We start from the raw sequence: 12002 nt of genomic DNA, 5'->3' as shown, positions 1-12002 counted from the left end.
GGTTGCGACGGCATTTTGACAGTCCCAAGTGGTGCGCTCAAACTGTCTCCCGGCTGCACCGCTGCACGCCAAAGCGCACGAGGTCTGGTGTGTGTAAAAGGGTGACCACAGCGCATTGCCCCAATGCAATACGCAAACGAAGTGACCGCGCAGAAGTTCAACACGAACGCATCCCTATTGGCCAATTTGGACTCTGCGTGTGTGTGTGCGTTTTGGGGGATGATGGAAAGGGGTGTCGAGGGTGGTAGAACGTGGAGCGATCGGTTGGGCGAGCAAACGGGGAGTGTTTGTGTCTGTTGAAGCACTTGTTTCGCTCTCTTTCTCTCTCTCTCTGCCTGTCCACCGTTTCGGTTTGGATACGGTGGCACGCACACACACGCATATCCCGGGCAAACGGGCGAGAACAGTGGGGGGGAAGGGGAGGGAGCGACGACCGAGCCACCCTTAGCTATGTCACAAGCTGCCCGGGTCCGCGCGGTTATATGTATATAACTGGAAACATTTTATTACCCCGGGCTATAAATACTTCATCTGCATAAAGCTTAAAATTTGTAAAAAATGATATCAGCTATTCATTCTTCTCGGGTTGCCTGTTTCTCACACCGCTACACGACCGCGATGCTGAGGATGGCCGATCGTTTGGGGTGGCTTTTGGGGCTTTTCTCCCTTTGCGTATTCTCCGTCGCCTTTCCTTTCCACCCCTATTTTACACTTCTTTGTCATCTCTCTCTCTCTCACACCTTTTTCTCTTCGTTTTCGATCGCTCTTTTTCTCTGCCGGCTAGACGCCATCTTTCTCTTTAATGAGAAAGAACGCAGGCTCCTCTTGCCAATGCTCCTTTTCAACCAGCTCCGGGGCTTTTGATGAAACGAACGACACACACACACACTCTTTGACCAGCTGAACTCTTTTTTTTCTGGACCACATGTAGTAACGGAGTGAGAATGAAAAGGAAGCTTAAGATAATCTAAACCACCGTAAGATATCATTGCTCCACTCCTAGAAGACACTTTGTTGTTCTTTATCGTCGCTTTTGGTCGTGTGCCTCTGAACAATTTTGCTTAATTCTTACCGACACTTGGGCACCAAATAATTATTCAAAAAATGAATTATAATGCTATGGTACATACATGCATACACACAAATACAGTACAAATTCTGCTATAACAGAAAACACAAGGGTCTCGATTTGTTTGGTTTGGCCACCAGTCTGAAGAGTAAACACACGATCGGCACGGATGAAATAGGCTCCTGCATTCCAATTACTACATCCCCCCAACCCATCCAAACAAACGATGCAGCGGACACAAAAAGGACGGAAAAAGCGTCGCGAGATCGCTTTATTCGATCTAGGTTATCATCCGGCGTGTCTCGTTCGATTCGGGGTCGTTTGTTATTTCCAGCAGTTCAGCAGAGCGGCAGAGCGTGCGCGGGCAGCACCCAAAAGCGCGAGGGTCACGCAGGCGAAACAATTACATCCCCACAAAAGGTGCGCCCCCTTTGGTTCTCGTCGGGCGGCTCGGGATGGCACTATCCGTTCCCGTCCGGCTAGAGCAGGATAGATGCAACAGATGCAACCCCCGGAACAATTCTTAGCCCTTATGTCGTCGGCTAACGAGCGCCCGGTGGCAGTCGCAATGGCGCAATTATGGTGCCATAAATGCGAAACATTGCAGAAGATACACACACACATGCTGGACGGAGGACGTTGTTCAGATCAATAAATAAATCTGATCTGACCTCATCCTCATCTGGGAGACGTTCTGTGCCGGAGTAAGGGTAATAAAATTCCACCACACAAACGCACCATTTTTTTTCTTCTCCTTCTTCTTCTTTCCTTGCTCTCCATTTCCCTTGCCTAGAAACATGCGATTTGTTCTAGCAAACGTTGCCGATCTGGAATGTCCATCGTTTTCTTGCAACGAAGCGCAATAGAATCGCTGCAACAGTACCACTGCAAGGGAACGCAAATGGACTGTTATACCGTGGCAGGGCGGACTTGGCGACGCGCTTGCCTTCCTTTTATCACTTCTATTTTGCCAACGTTCGCACGGTCATGTACCTTGAGTGGATGCCACTGTACACTGTGCAAACTATGGAGCTCTTGGAGCTATGGATACAGCAGAGACTCGAATCAATATCTTCAAAATATGGCACTTGAGAAGAGCGAGTTTAGTTGCTTTGTTCGAGTGGTTTTTGGTACACATTACACTATGATACAGATTGTACAGATTGTGTTGCTGTAGTTAAATGTGATCCCATTTGTTGTAATGCAACAAACACCAGCAGCGCCCCCAACCATGCGTTAATGTGCTTTTTATTTAAATTTTCTTCCAGGATCGCCTCCCCTAACGGGAACGGGAACGGTGCGTGTCATGGTGCAGGATATCAATGACCACAACCCGGAGTTCGAGCGCCAATCATACCAGGCGACGATAGCGGAGAATCAACCGATTGGTACGCGAGTGCTGTGGCCGAGGGCTACCGATCGTGATGCGGGCCTGAACGCAAAGATTCGCTACACGCTGCTCGGCGAGCACTCGAGCCGCTTCCGACTCGACGCCTCCAGCGGAGAAATCACTACCGCCGCCGTTCTCGATCGCGAGGATATGCCCATCTATCACTTCACGCTGATGGCTCAGGACAGCTCGACGACGGAGCCGCGGGCGACGCTCGTCAATCTAACCATTGACGTGCAGGATGTGAACGATAATAGCCCGGCATTCGGGGCGCCCACATTCCACGTCAACGTGCCCGACCGGATCAAACCGGGCCAGTTCGTGTTCGGCGCAAAGGCGATCGATCGAGACGAGGGCGTTAATGCGCGCCTGCTCTACTCGATCGTCGGCACGGATGCAGCAAAGTTCCGCATCAACGAGCACACCGGAGTGATCGAGGCGGCAACAGAGCTGTCAACGCCGATGTCCGGCGCCAACTCAGAGCGTGTCTTTCGGCTGACGATTGTGGCGAAGGATGAGGGCTACGAGCCACGGTCGGCCACCTGTGAGCTGGCGATTTCACTGCGATCGGCTCATCTGTTTCCCGTGTTTTCCTACACGTCGGAAACGCAGTTTGTGCTGCCGGAAGACATCGCCGATGGGAAGATGGTGACGAAGCTGGCAGCCACCTCGCCAAAGAAAGGCTCCGTGGGGACGATCCGGTACGCAATCGCCGGAGGCAACATTGGTGAAGCGCTGCGCATCGACCCGAGCACTGGCGAGGTGGCCGTAAACCGGGGTGGACTGGACTACGAGCGGCACCAGCAGTATGAGGTGTGGATCGAGGCGGCCGACTCTGATAGGCCGAGCTTACGCAGCGTGCTACAGCTCATTGTGAATGTTACCGACGCCAACGACAATGCACCCGTCATGGACCGTCCGATGTACGTGGCGGAGGTGCTGGAGGAGGAATCGCCTTCGCAGCTGGTTACGAAAGTATCTGCCAGCGATGCGGATTCTGAGGAGAATGGTCAGATTACATACCGGTTGCGCGATGATTTTGAAAGCTTCGAAATCAACACTGACACGGGTGAAATCTATACCACGACACGGCTGGACCGCGAAGACATCGCACAGTATACGCTGATTGTGGAGGCAGTAGACCAAGGTGTGCCCCAGTTGACCGGCAGTGCTACAGTGCTTGTCAATGTGCTCGATAAGAACGATAATCCGCCAAAGTTTACGCGACTCTTCTCCGTCAACGTGACAGAGAACGCTGAGATAGGACAGTTTGTGATCAAGATCACCTCCTCGGATTCGGATGTCGGTGTCAACGCGAACGCAACCTACATCTTCACGGAGAATTTGGGTGGCAAGTTTTCGATCGACTCCACTACTGGCAATGTGACGGTAGCGGGTCATTTAGACCGTGAGCAGCAGGATGAGTACATTCTGAAGGTGGCCGCCGTTGACGGAGCTTGGCGGACGGAGACACCGCTCACGATCACGATCCAAGACCAGAACGATAATGCGCCAGAGTTCGAGCACAGTTACTACAGCTTCAACTTCCGCGAGTTGCAAAAATCGGTAACATTCGTTGGTCAGGTGATTGCCACCGATCGTGACAAGCAGGGGCCGAACTCGGTCATATCATACTCGCTCCAGCAGCCGTCCGATCTGTTCACCATCGACCCAGCGACTGGAGAGATCTTCAGCAAGCGTCGAATTCACTACAAGCACACACAGTTGGAAGCTTCGCCGGAAAATAGCTTCACACTGACAGTGTTGGCTACCGACAACGGCAAGCCGCCAATGTACACCGAGTGTTTGGTGAACATCAACGTGGTCGATGCGAACAATAACCCGCCCGTCTTCAGTCAGCGTGCGTACATGGCTCCTGTACCCGAGGGTGCCGATGTGGGCGTGCGAATACTGCAGCTGACGGCCCGAGACGAGCTGGACTTTGGAGTAAACGCCGAGATTGAGTACCAACTAATCGGTGGCAATGGATCTGACCGGTTCGCCATCAACAAGCTGGATGGTTGGATTGTAGTTGGGCGTAAGTTGAGCGAGGTAGCAGCATCACCTGGCACAGTCTTTGTGCTACAGGTGCGAGCCGTCGATCGGGGAGTACCACCGCAGCAGGACGAAGTTAGCGTGACACTGATCGTAACTGGTGCGAATAGATTCGCTCCCGTCTTCCAGAGTCCTTCCTATCAGGTGATCGTTCCCGAAAATGAACCGATCGGTTCCACGATCCTTACGGTCAGTGCGCCAGACAATGATGACGGACCGAACGGAATGGTACGCTACGCAATATTGGCTGGCAATGAGCGCAATGACTTCATGGTAAATAGCGTGACGGGAGCGGTCAGCATCCGCAACCCGCTCGACTATGATCTGATACAGGTGTACCAGCTGAACATTACGGCCGAGGATCTCGGCTACAAACCGAAACGATCCATCGCCATGGTCACAATTACGCTCACGGACATTAACGACAACGCACCCTACTTCAACCAGTCGGTTTACGACGCGTACGTTGCCGAAAACTCGCCAGCCAACACGTTCGTGTACCGTGCACAGGCACACGACCGAGACTCGCCCAAGAACGCCATCATCAACTACGCCATTGTGGGTGGTTCGGGACGTGAATTGTTTGCCATTGAGACAGCGACAGGCATTATCACCTCGAAAGCGACGTTCGACTACGAGGAGCAGGATCAGTATACGCTCACGCTCGCCGCGTACAATCCCGACTCGTCGATGCGCAATGAAACCAAGGTGATCGTGCACGTAACGGGCGTTAACGAATACTTCCCAAAGTTCATTCAACCGGTGTTCCACTTCGATGTGTCCGAGTCAGCCGAGGTCGGATCCAGTGTGGGTATTATAGAGGCAACCGACAAGGATGCAGGTGAGGATGGTAAGGTGTACTATCTGCTGGTGGGTTCGAGCAACGACAAAGGCTTCAGTATTCATCCCAGCACGGGTGTGCTGGTAGTGTCGCGCAATCTTGACCGCGAGACGCAGTCTCGCGTAGTGCTGACCGTGCTAGCCAAGAACTACGGTGGCATCCGAGGAAACGATACGGATGAGGCGCAAATCATCATTTCCATTCAGGATGGGAATGATCCGCCAGAGTTTCAGCGAGACCTCTACGAGGCCAGTGTTTCCGAAGGAGATCCGATAGGGACGAAAGTGATTGTGGTGAAAGCTGTCGACAAAGATGTGCGTCCGCAGAACAACCAGTTCAGCTTCTCCATCATCGGCGGCAACAATGACCATTCGTTCAAGATCGATCCTCAGTCGGGTCAGATTGAAACTGCACGCAAGCTAGACCGAGAAACAGTCCCAACGCACAAGCTGCTGCTTGGTGCGATCGACACAGGCACACCACCGCAAACTGGTACGACGGTCGTACGAATCACCGTTACCGATATCAATGATAACGGACCGACCTTCGATCCGAAGGACACGATCGGTGCAGTGCTGGAAAACGAACCGCCCAACACGGTCGTCATGACGCTGGCCGCCACGGATCCTGATCTTCCACCTAACGGCGCACCGTTCACATACCAGCTTGTTGGCGGGCGACACAAATCGCTGTTCACGCTCGAGCGTCATTCCGGTGTGCTGAAGACAGTGCGTAGCCTTGACCGGGAGCAGACGCCTCAACTGGAACTGCTGGTCGTGGTGGAAGACAATGGAAAGCCGCGCAAGCGAACCCAACACACGATCACGGTGAACGTGCTGGACCAGAACGACAGTCCTTCGACGCCCCGAAACGTGCATGTACTCGTGTACGCATTCAGAGAAGGTCCGCTGCACGGCGACATCGCCAGTGTGCATCCAAACGATCCCGATGTGACAGGCGACTATCGCTGCAAGTTGCTGACCGACACCAACAAGCAGCCCGTGACAACATTCACAATTTCCAGCGGTTGTCAGCTTCGTCTTACCAACGCTAACCGTATTCCCACCAGTGGACATACGTTCCTGGTCTCTGGCAATGACGGCAAGCACCCAGATGTAACGTCGACAGTTTCTGTCGAGTTCTTGCACTTTGACAATGCCACGGTTGATCAATCAATCACCGTTCGGCTGGAGAACATCAGCAGCGCCAACTTCCTTGCCAATTACTACCGGAATTTCGTAGACATCGTGAAGGCATCGCTAGAGCCGGCAGATGATCTGATCCTGTACAGCCTGCTGGATGCTGGAAAAGCACTGCACGTGACCTTGGCCGTACGAAATACCCCACTCAAAGGATACCGGTCCAAGCAGTACGTAATCGAGCGGTTCTCACGCAAGCTTGAAGCAATTGGACAGCTGCTTCCCAACGTCCAGACCACGATTGGGTACGATCCTTGCCGTTCGGCAGACACATGCGCTAACGGTGGTGTGTGTAGTGCACGGATCAAGGTATACCCTGAGGAAGACAATCGGATCACCGATAGCCAATCGCTCATATTCACTTCACCACCGGTCCGGCACGATTTCGCCTGTGCCTGTCCTGATGGATACACTGGCGCACGCTGTGACAAGCGACAGGATCCCTGTTCACCTAACCCTTGTCATGCTGGTGGTCAATGTCGTCGACAGGGATACGACTTCCAGTGTACTTGCCCGTCGAACCGTGAGGGCAAGTACTGTCAGCTGGAGCGTGGAGACATTTGTTCGAGTGGTCCGTGTAAAAACGGTGGTTCTTGTCGGGAGAGTTCCGATGGCTCGTCCTTCTTTTGCCTGTGCCGACCAGGTTATCGAGGCAATCAGTGCGAGGCAGTGGCCGACTCTTGTCGCCCGAACCCGTGTCTACATGGTGGGTTGTGCGTTAGCCTTAAGCCCGGCTACAAATGTAGCTGTGTCGAAGGCCGGTACGGCCGTCACTGTGAGAAGACAACCTTCGGGTTCCGCGAGCTGTCCTACATGGCATTCCCTGCGCTGAACTCAGCTACAAACGATATTTCGGTCGTGTTTGCCACCACCAAGCCGGATGCATTGTTAATCTACAACTATGGCATCCAGAGCGGCGGTAGATCCGATTTTGTAGCGATGGAAATTGTGAACGGCCGGGCAGTGTTTTCATATGGCGGTGCTCGAACCGCCATTACTTCACTCGTCGTGGGGCAAAGTACTTCAACGGCCAGCGGACGGAACGGTTCTATTTCCAATGGAGAATGGCACAAGATCACGGCTACACGCAATGGGCGCGTGATGTCTCTGAGTGTCTCCAAGTGCACGGACAACGGTGATTACTGCGACGATTGTCGGCCAGGTGATTCTAGCTGTTATGCGGACGATACGGGTCCTACAGGGTAAGTTGATCGATAATCTCGTGTTACTTGTACCATTACAATCTCTCTTGATTCGTGTTCTAATTAATTGTTGAATGTTCCTCTCTTTCCTCTCTACAGAACGCTGAATTTCAACAAGCACTATCTGCTTGTGGGCGGCCTTATGGCAGCGGATCCGGTGCTAGAGCGTCCGGGACAGGTACATTCAGATGATTTGGTCGGTTGCGTGCACAGCGTGTCCATCAACGGGCGAGCGCTCAATTTGAGCAACCCGATCAAGTCTTTCGGCATTGAGTCGACTTGTCAGCGCAGCACCGGAAGCAGCGGACCATGCGGCCTCGGACTTCCGGAGGATCCGGCACAGCCCCTGTGCGGTCCTTACGGGCAGTGCATGGACCGATGGCATACAGCCATGTGCCGTTGCGGTGGAGCCATCCTGTCCCCCGACTGTTACAGCTCGCTGGACGCATACTCACTGCAGGACGGAGCATTCATCGAGTTCGAGATCACGGAGAAACATAAGCGCATGCAGCTGCTGGAGAGCATCTACAGTGGCAAGAGCTGGATCTGGAGCTACGATGTGACGCGCAGTAAACGCCACGAAGGTCACGTCGCACCAACACTGACGATCGCCGAGGATCCGCCCAAGTATATGAGCATTCTGTTCAAAACGAACAAACCGAGCGGAGTTCTTATATATGCCGCCACCAGCAGCAAGCACTACACTGCTATCGAGCTAAGAAACGGTCGACTTTCATACACCTCACATCAAACGTCCTTCGTGAACGTTTCCGCATCGGCCGGTGGGGGACAAGATGGCAGTTCGCTAGCCGATGGTAATTGGCATAACGTAACGCTACACTCGCACAACCGTGTGCTGCAAGTGTTGGTAGATGGACGGATGGTGGTGCCAGAGTTGGATGCAACAGGCGTGCACGACTTCCTAGATCCGTACCTGACCGTGCTGGCCATCGGGAATGTCCGCAGAGAGTACTTCAGTGCTAGTGAAACGGAACCAATGCCCGCCTACTTCCAGGGATGTCTGGCCAACTTCACGATCAACGGAGAGGTGCAACCGTTCAACGGATCGGGCAGTATATTCCGCAGTGTCGTGCATCGGGGTAACGTGGCGCAGGGCTGTGCCTGGAGCGTTCTTGGCACGGCACAGGTTACCAACCCGCTGAACATAGGCATTACGCTAGTGATCGTGTTCTTCGTGATGCTTCTGATTGGCATTTTCATATCCTTCCTGGTGGTACGATGCCGTCGTCAGCATAAGGAAAAAAGCGGAGCTCTTGGCCACTCTTCGGCAGCGCTGCACTCCAAACAGAACGGCACGGGAGGATCAACGCTGCTGGCCGGCTCGGGAATGGTGTCTTCCGGCGGGCTGCATGGTGACGGTGGCGGCCGTGGGATGCATGCGAACGATCTGTCCGTTGTGGGATACCATTCGGAAAACAGTGACATGTTGCGTGGCGTCAGTGGCCATCATCTCGTCGGCCCCGAGCTTATCTCCAAGAAGTACAAAGAACGCGATCTAGCCGCCACGGAACCACAACGACCGCAGCGACCGGACATAATCGAGCGCGAGGTGGTAAGCAAAAGTCCACCGCTGCCACCGCCGAGTCAGTCGCATCATCCATCGGCCCCGCACGATCACACCAACAATCCGTCCTCGATGGATCTCGGCTCGGAGTATCCCGAACACTACGATCTGGAGAATGCAAGCTCGATCGCACCATCGGACATAGACATTGTGTACCACTACAAGGGCTACCGGGAGGCAGGCGGGGTGCGTAAATATAAGGCCACACCGCCACCGGTCGCCACCGCCTATACGCATCACAAGCATCAAACGTCGGCAGCGGCCGCCCAGCAACAGCATCGCCATTCGCCGCATCACGCAGCCGCCGGGGGACCGTACGCACCGCGGGTACTGCCGCCACCACAAGCTAGTCAGCCGCCACCTTCGAATGGAGCGGCACACGCACGCCAGCACCAATCGACGCCGCTGGCAAGGTTGTCGCCAAGCTCGGAGCTCAGCTCGCAGCAGCCGCGCATTCTCACGCTGCACGACATCTCTGGCAAGCCGCTGCAGAGTGCCCTGCTAGCAACGACCTCGAGCTCGGGTGGCGTCGGTAAGGATGCGCTGCACAGCAACAGTGAGCGAAGCCTCAACAGTCCCGTCATGAGCCAGCTTTCTGGCCAGAGTTCGAGCGCGCGCAGTCGCAGCAAGAATCCGGGCGGTGTGCCGTCGCAACCCCCGAACGTAGTCTCCGTCAGCTCCGTCGTGGTGCCTGTGGGTCACGGTGGCATGGGCCTAACGGCGGAGGAGATTGAGCGGTTAAACGCGCGTCCGCGTACCTCTAGTCTCGTCTCCACGCTGGATGCCGTGTCGAGCAGCAGCGAGGCGCCAGCACGCGTGCCAGCGCCGCATCTCTCGCACATGCACCACTCGCCGGCCGACATCGATGCGCACAGCTCTACCTCAACGGACGAAAGTGGCAACGATAGCTTCACCTGCTCCGAGATTGAGTACGACAACAACAGCCTCAATGGGGACACGGGTGCCACCAGCAACGGTGTCGTCGGTAGCAAGTACGGCAAGGGACGGGACGATCCCGGTCGCCGTAACGATGTGGGAGGAGGCGGCACCGGAGGTCCCGGCGGTGGAGGAGGCGGGGGCGTTAACGGTACCGGTGGTGGTGGTGGAGGTGGCAAGGGAGCCCCCCATCTACCACCTGCTTCCTCGTACGATGGGTTCGATTCATCGTTTCGAGGATCGCTCAGCACGCTCGTCGCTTCGGACGATGATCTGTCCAGTCACATGGTTGGAATCTACCGCCAACCGAACGGTGGTGGTGCTGCCTCTCCGTCAGCTACCGGTTGGGATTATCTGCTGAACTGGGGCCCAAACTTTGAGAGTCTCATGGGCGTGTTTAAAGACATAGCCGAGCTGCCAAGCGATGTGACGGTCAATGGCCGAGTTCCAAACTCGCTGCGCATTCCTACCGGCGTTCAGTCGAAACCCTCCGAAGAGTACGTTTGAACGCACGAACGCAGTGCTCCGAAATGTGGCTTACCATTGTAACTGTAACATTTTTGTACAAATCAACACAATCCTACATGCAAAGCAAGTCCAACTCACGTACAGATAATAGCTAGACAGCAGTGAGTAGGAAACCAATCAAGCAACTCCTCGTGTACATATAAAACTACCATGCCTCGAATGCAGACCCATCTGCTGAGATTAGACATTTAGCGTTTAAGCGTTGCATCTAAGAATGGCACCAACTGCGAATGATGCATCTCTGCCCATCCAATGTTTATTTTGTCGCAGGAAAGATAAGAAGCTCAACAGAAAACATACTTTGTAAGCGGTGGTACCTTGTATCAAGGTCCTAAGGAAGTACGTAGCGCGTATGTAATTGCACCGGGTGCAGGGCAAATGCATCGACACAAGCTCGCTCTCTATGCATTTATGCACCCCCTCTTTTAACAAGTGTACACACAATAGGACAATTTTAGGGCCGCAACCCACGCCACAATAACACGTGTCACTGCCGGTACGGTTGGGGTTTGTTCGAAAGGAAAAGAGAGGCAAACGATGAAAGAAACGCAGTGCTATGGTCTTTTTTAGGCTTACTCGAGTGTGTAGAAAAGCACACCTCTACTCAGATTATGCGGCGTGTGTTTGTGTACATAAATAGCGAAAGCGCTGGTCGAGCAGGATCGTTCACTGAATGCGCGTAGCATGTAAACTATACTTCTTGCCATATGCTTTTAAATATATAAGAAAACCACTACCGATCCGTGGGCTGGTGTACAGCCAGCACCAGTGTGTGTGTGTGTGTGTGTGTAGCTGTATGCTGCATGAGCCTATGATTTTAATGCGTTATGAGACTGTTTTATTTTTAACATTCAAACTGTACTTAGGTAGTCGTGCTGTATTATAATCATGGCGAGCTCTATCGTCTTTTAGCTTTTTTTTTTAACTTTTGCGCAGTTTTATTTTTGGGTCGCATCCGGTTTTAAAAGGAACCTTGACATTGCGGTGCATAATAGGAATTGTACGATAGGAAACATACGTACGGCACAATGTTCAACTCCATCACTCACAAGCTAAACCAGGGCGTCAAAATCTAGCATTCGAGTATTTTAAAGAGAGAAACAAGCGATTTTTAAAAAATGGTTCACCAACGACCACAATTTGGTAAAATGTATAATTGAAGAGAATAAATTTCACACCACTGTAAAATGTAAACGA

General features: G+C 53.3%; 1 protein-coding gene across 1 annotated transcript in view; it reads left to right on the top strand.

Moving 5' to 3' along the window:
* Positions 1–11916, top strand: part of LOC121596197 (cadherin-related tumor suppressor) — a 53426-nt gene extending 41510 nt beyond the window's left edge. Inside the window, exons 9-10 of the mRNA XM_041920920.1 lie at positions 2338–7756; positions 7856–11916. Coding sequence (XP_041776854.1) covers positions 2338–7756; positions 7856–10784 — 8348 coding nt within the window. The 3' untranslated portion in view covers positions 10785–11916. The remainder of the gene's footprint in view (positions 1–2337; positions 7757–7855) is intronic.
* The last annotated feature ends 86 nt before the right edge of the window (positions 11917–12002 follow it).

This window comes from Anopheles merus, chromosome 3R (assembly GCF_017562075.2).
Source record: "Anopheles merus strain MAF chromosome 3R, AmerM5.1, whole genome shotgun sequence".
Lineage (NCBI taxonomy): Eukaryota > Metazoa > Arthropoda > Insecta > Diptera > Culicidae > Anopheles > Anopheles merus.
This window is presented reverse-complemented; position numbering and strand designations above follow the sequence as displayed.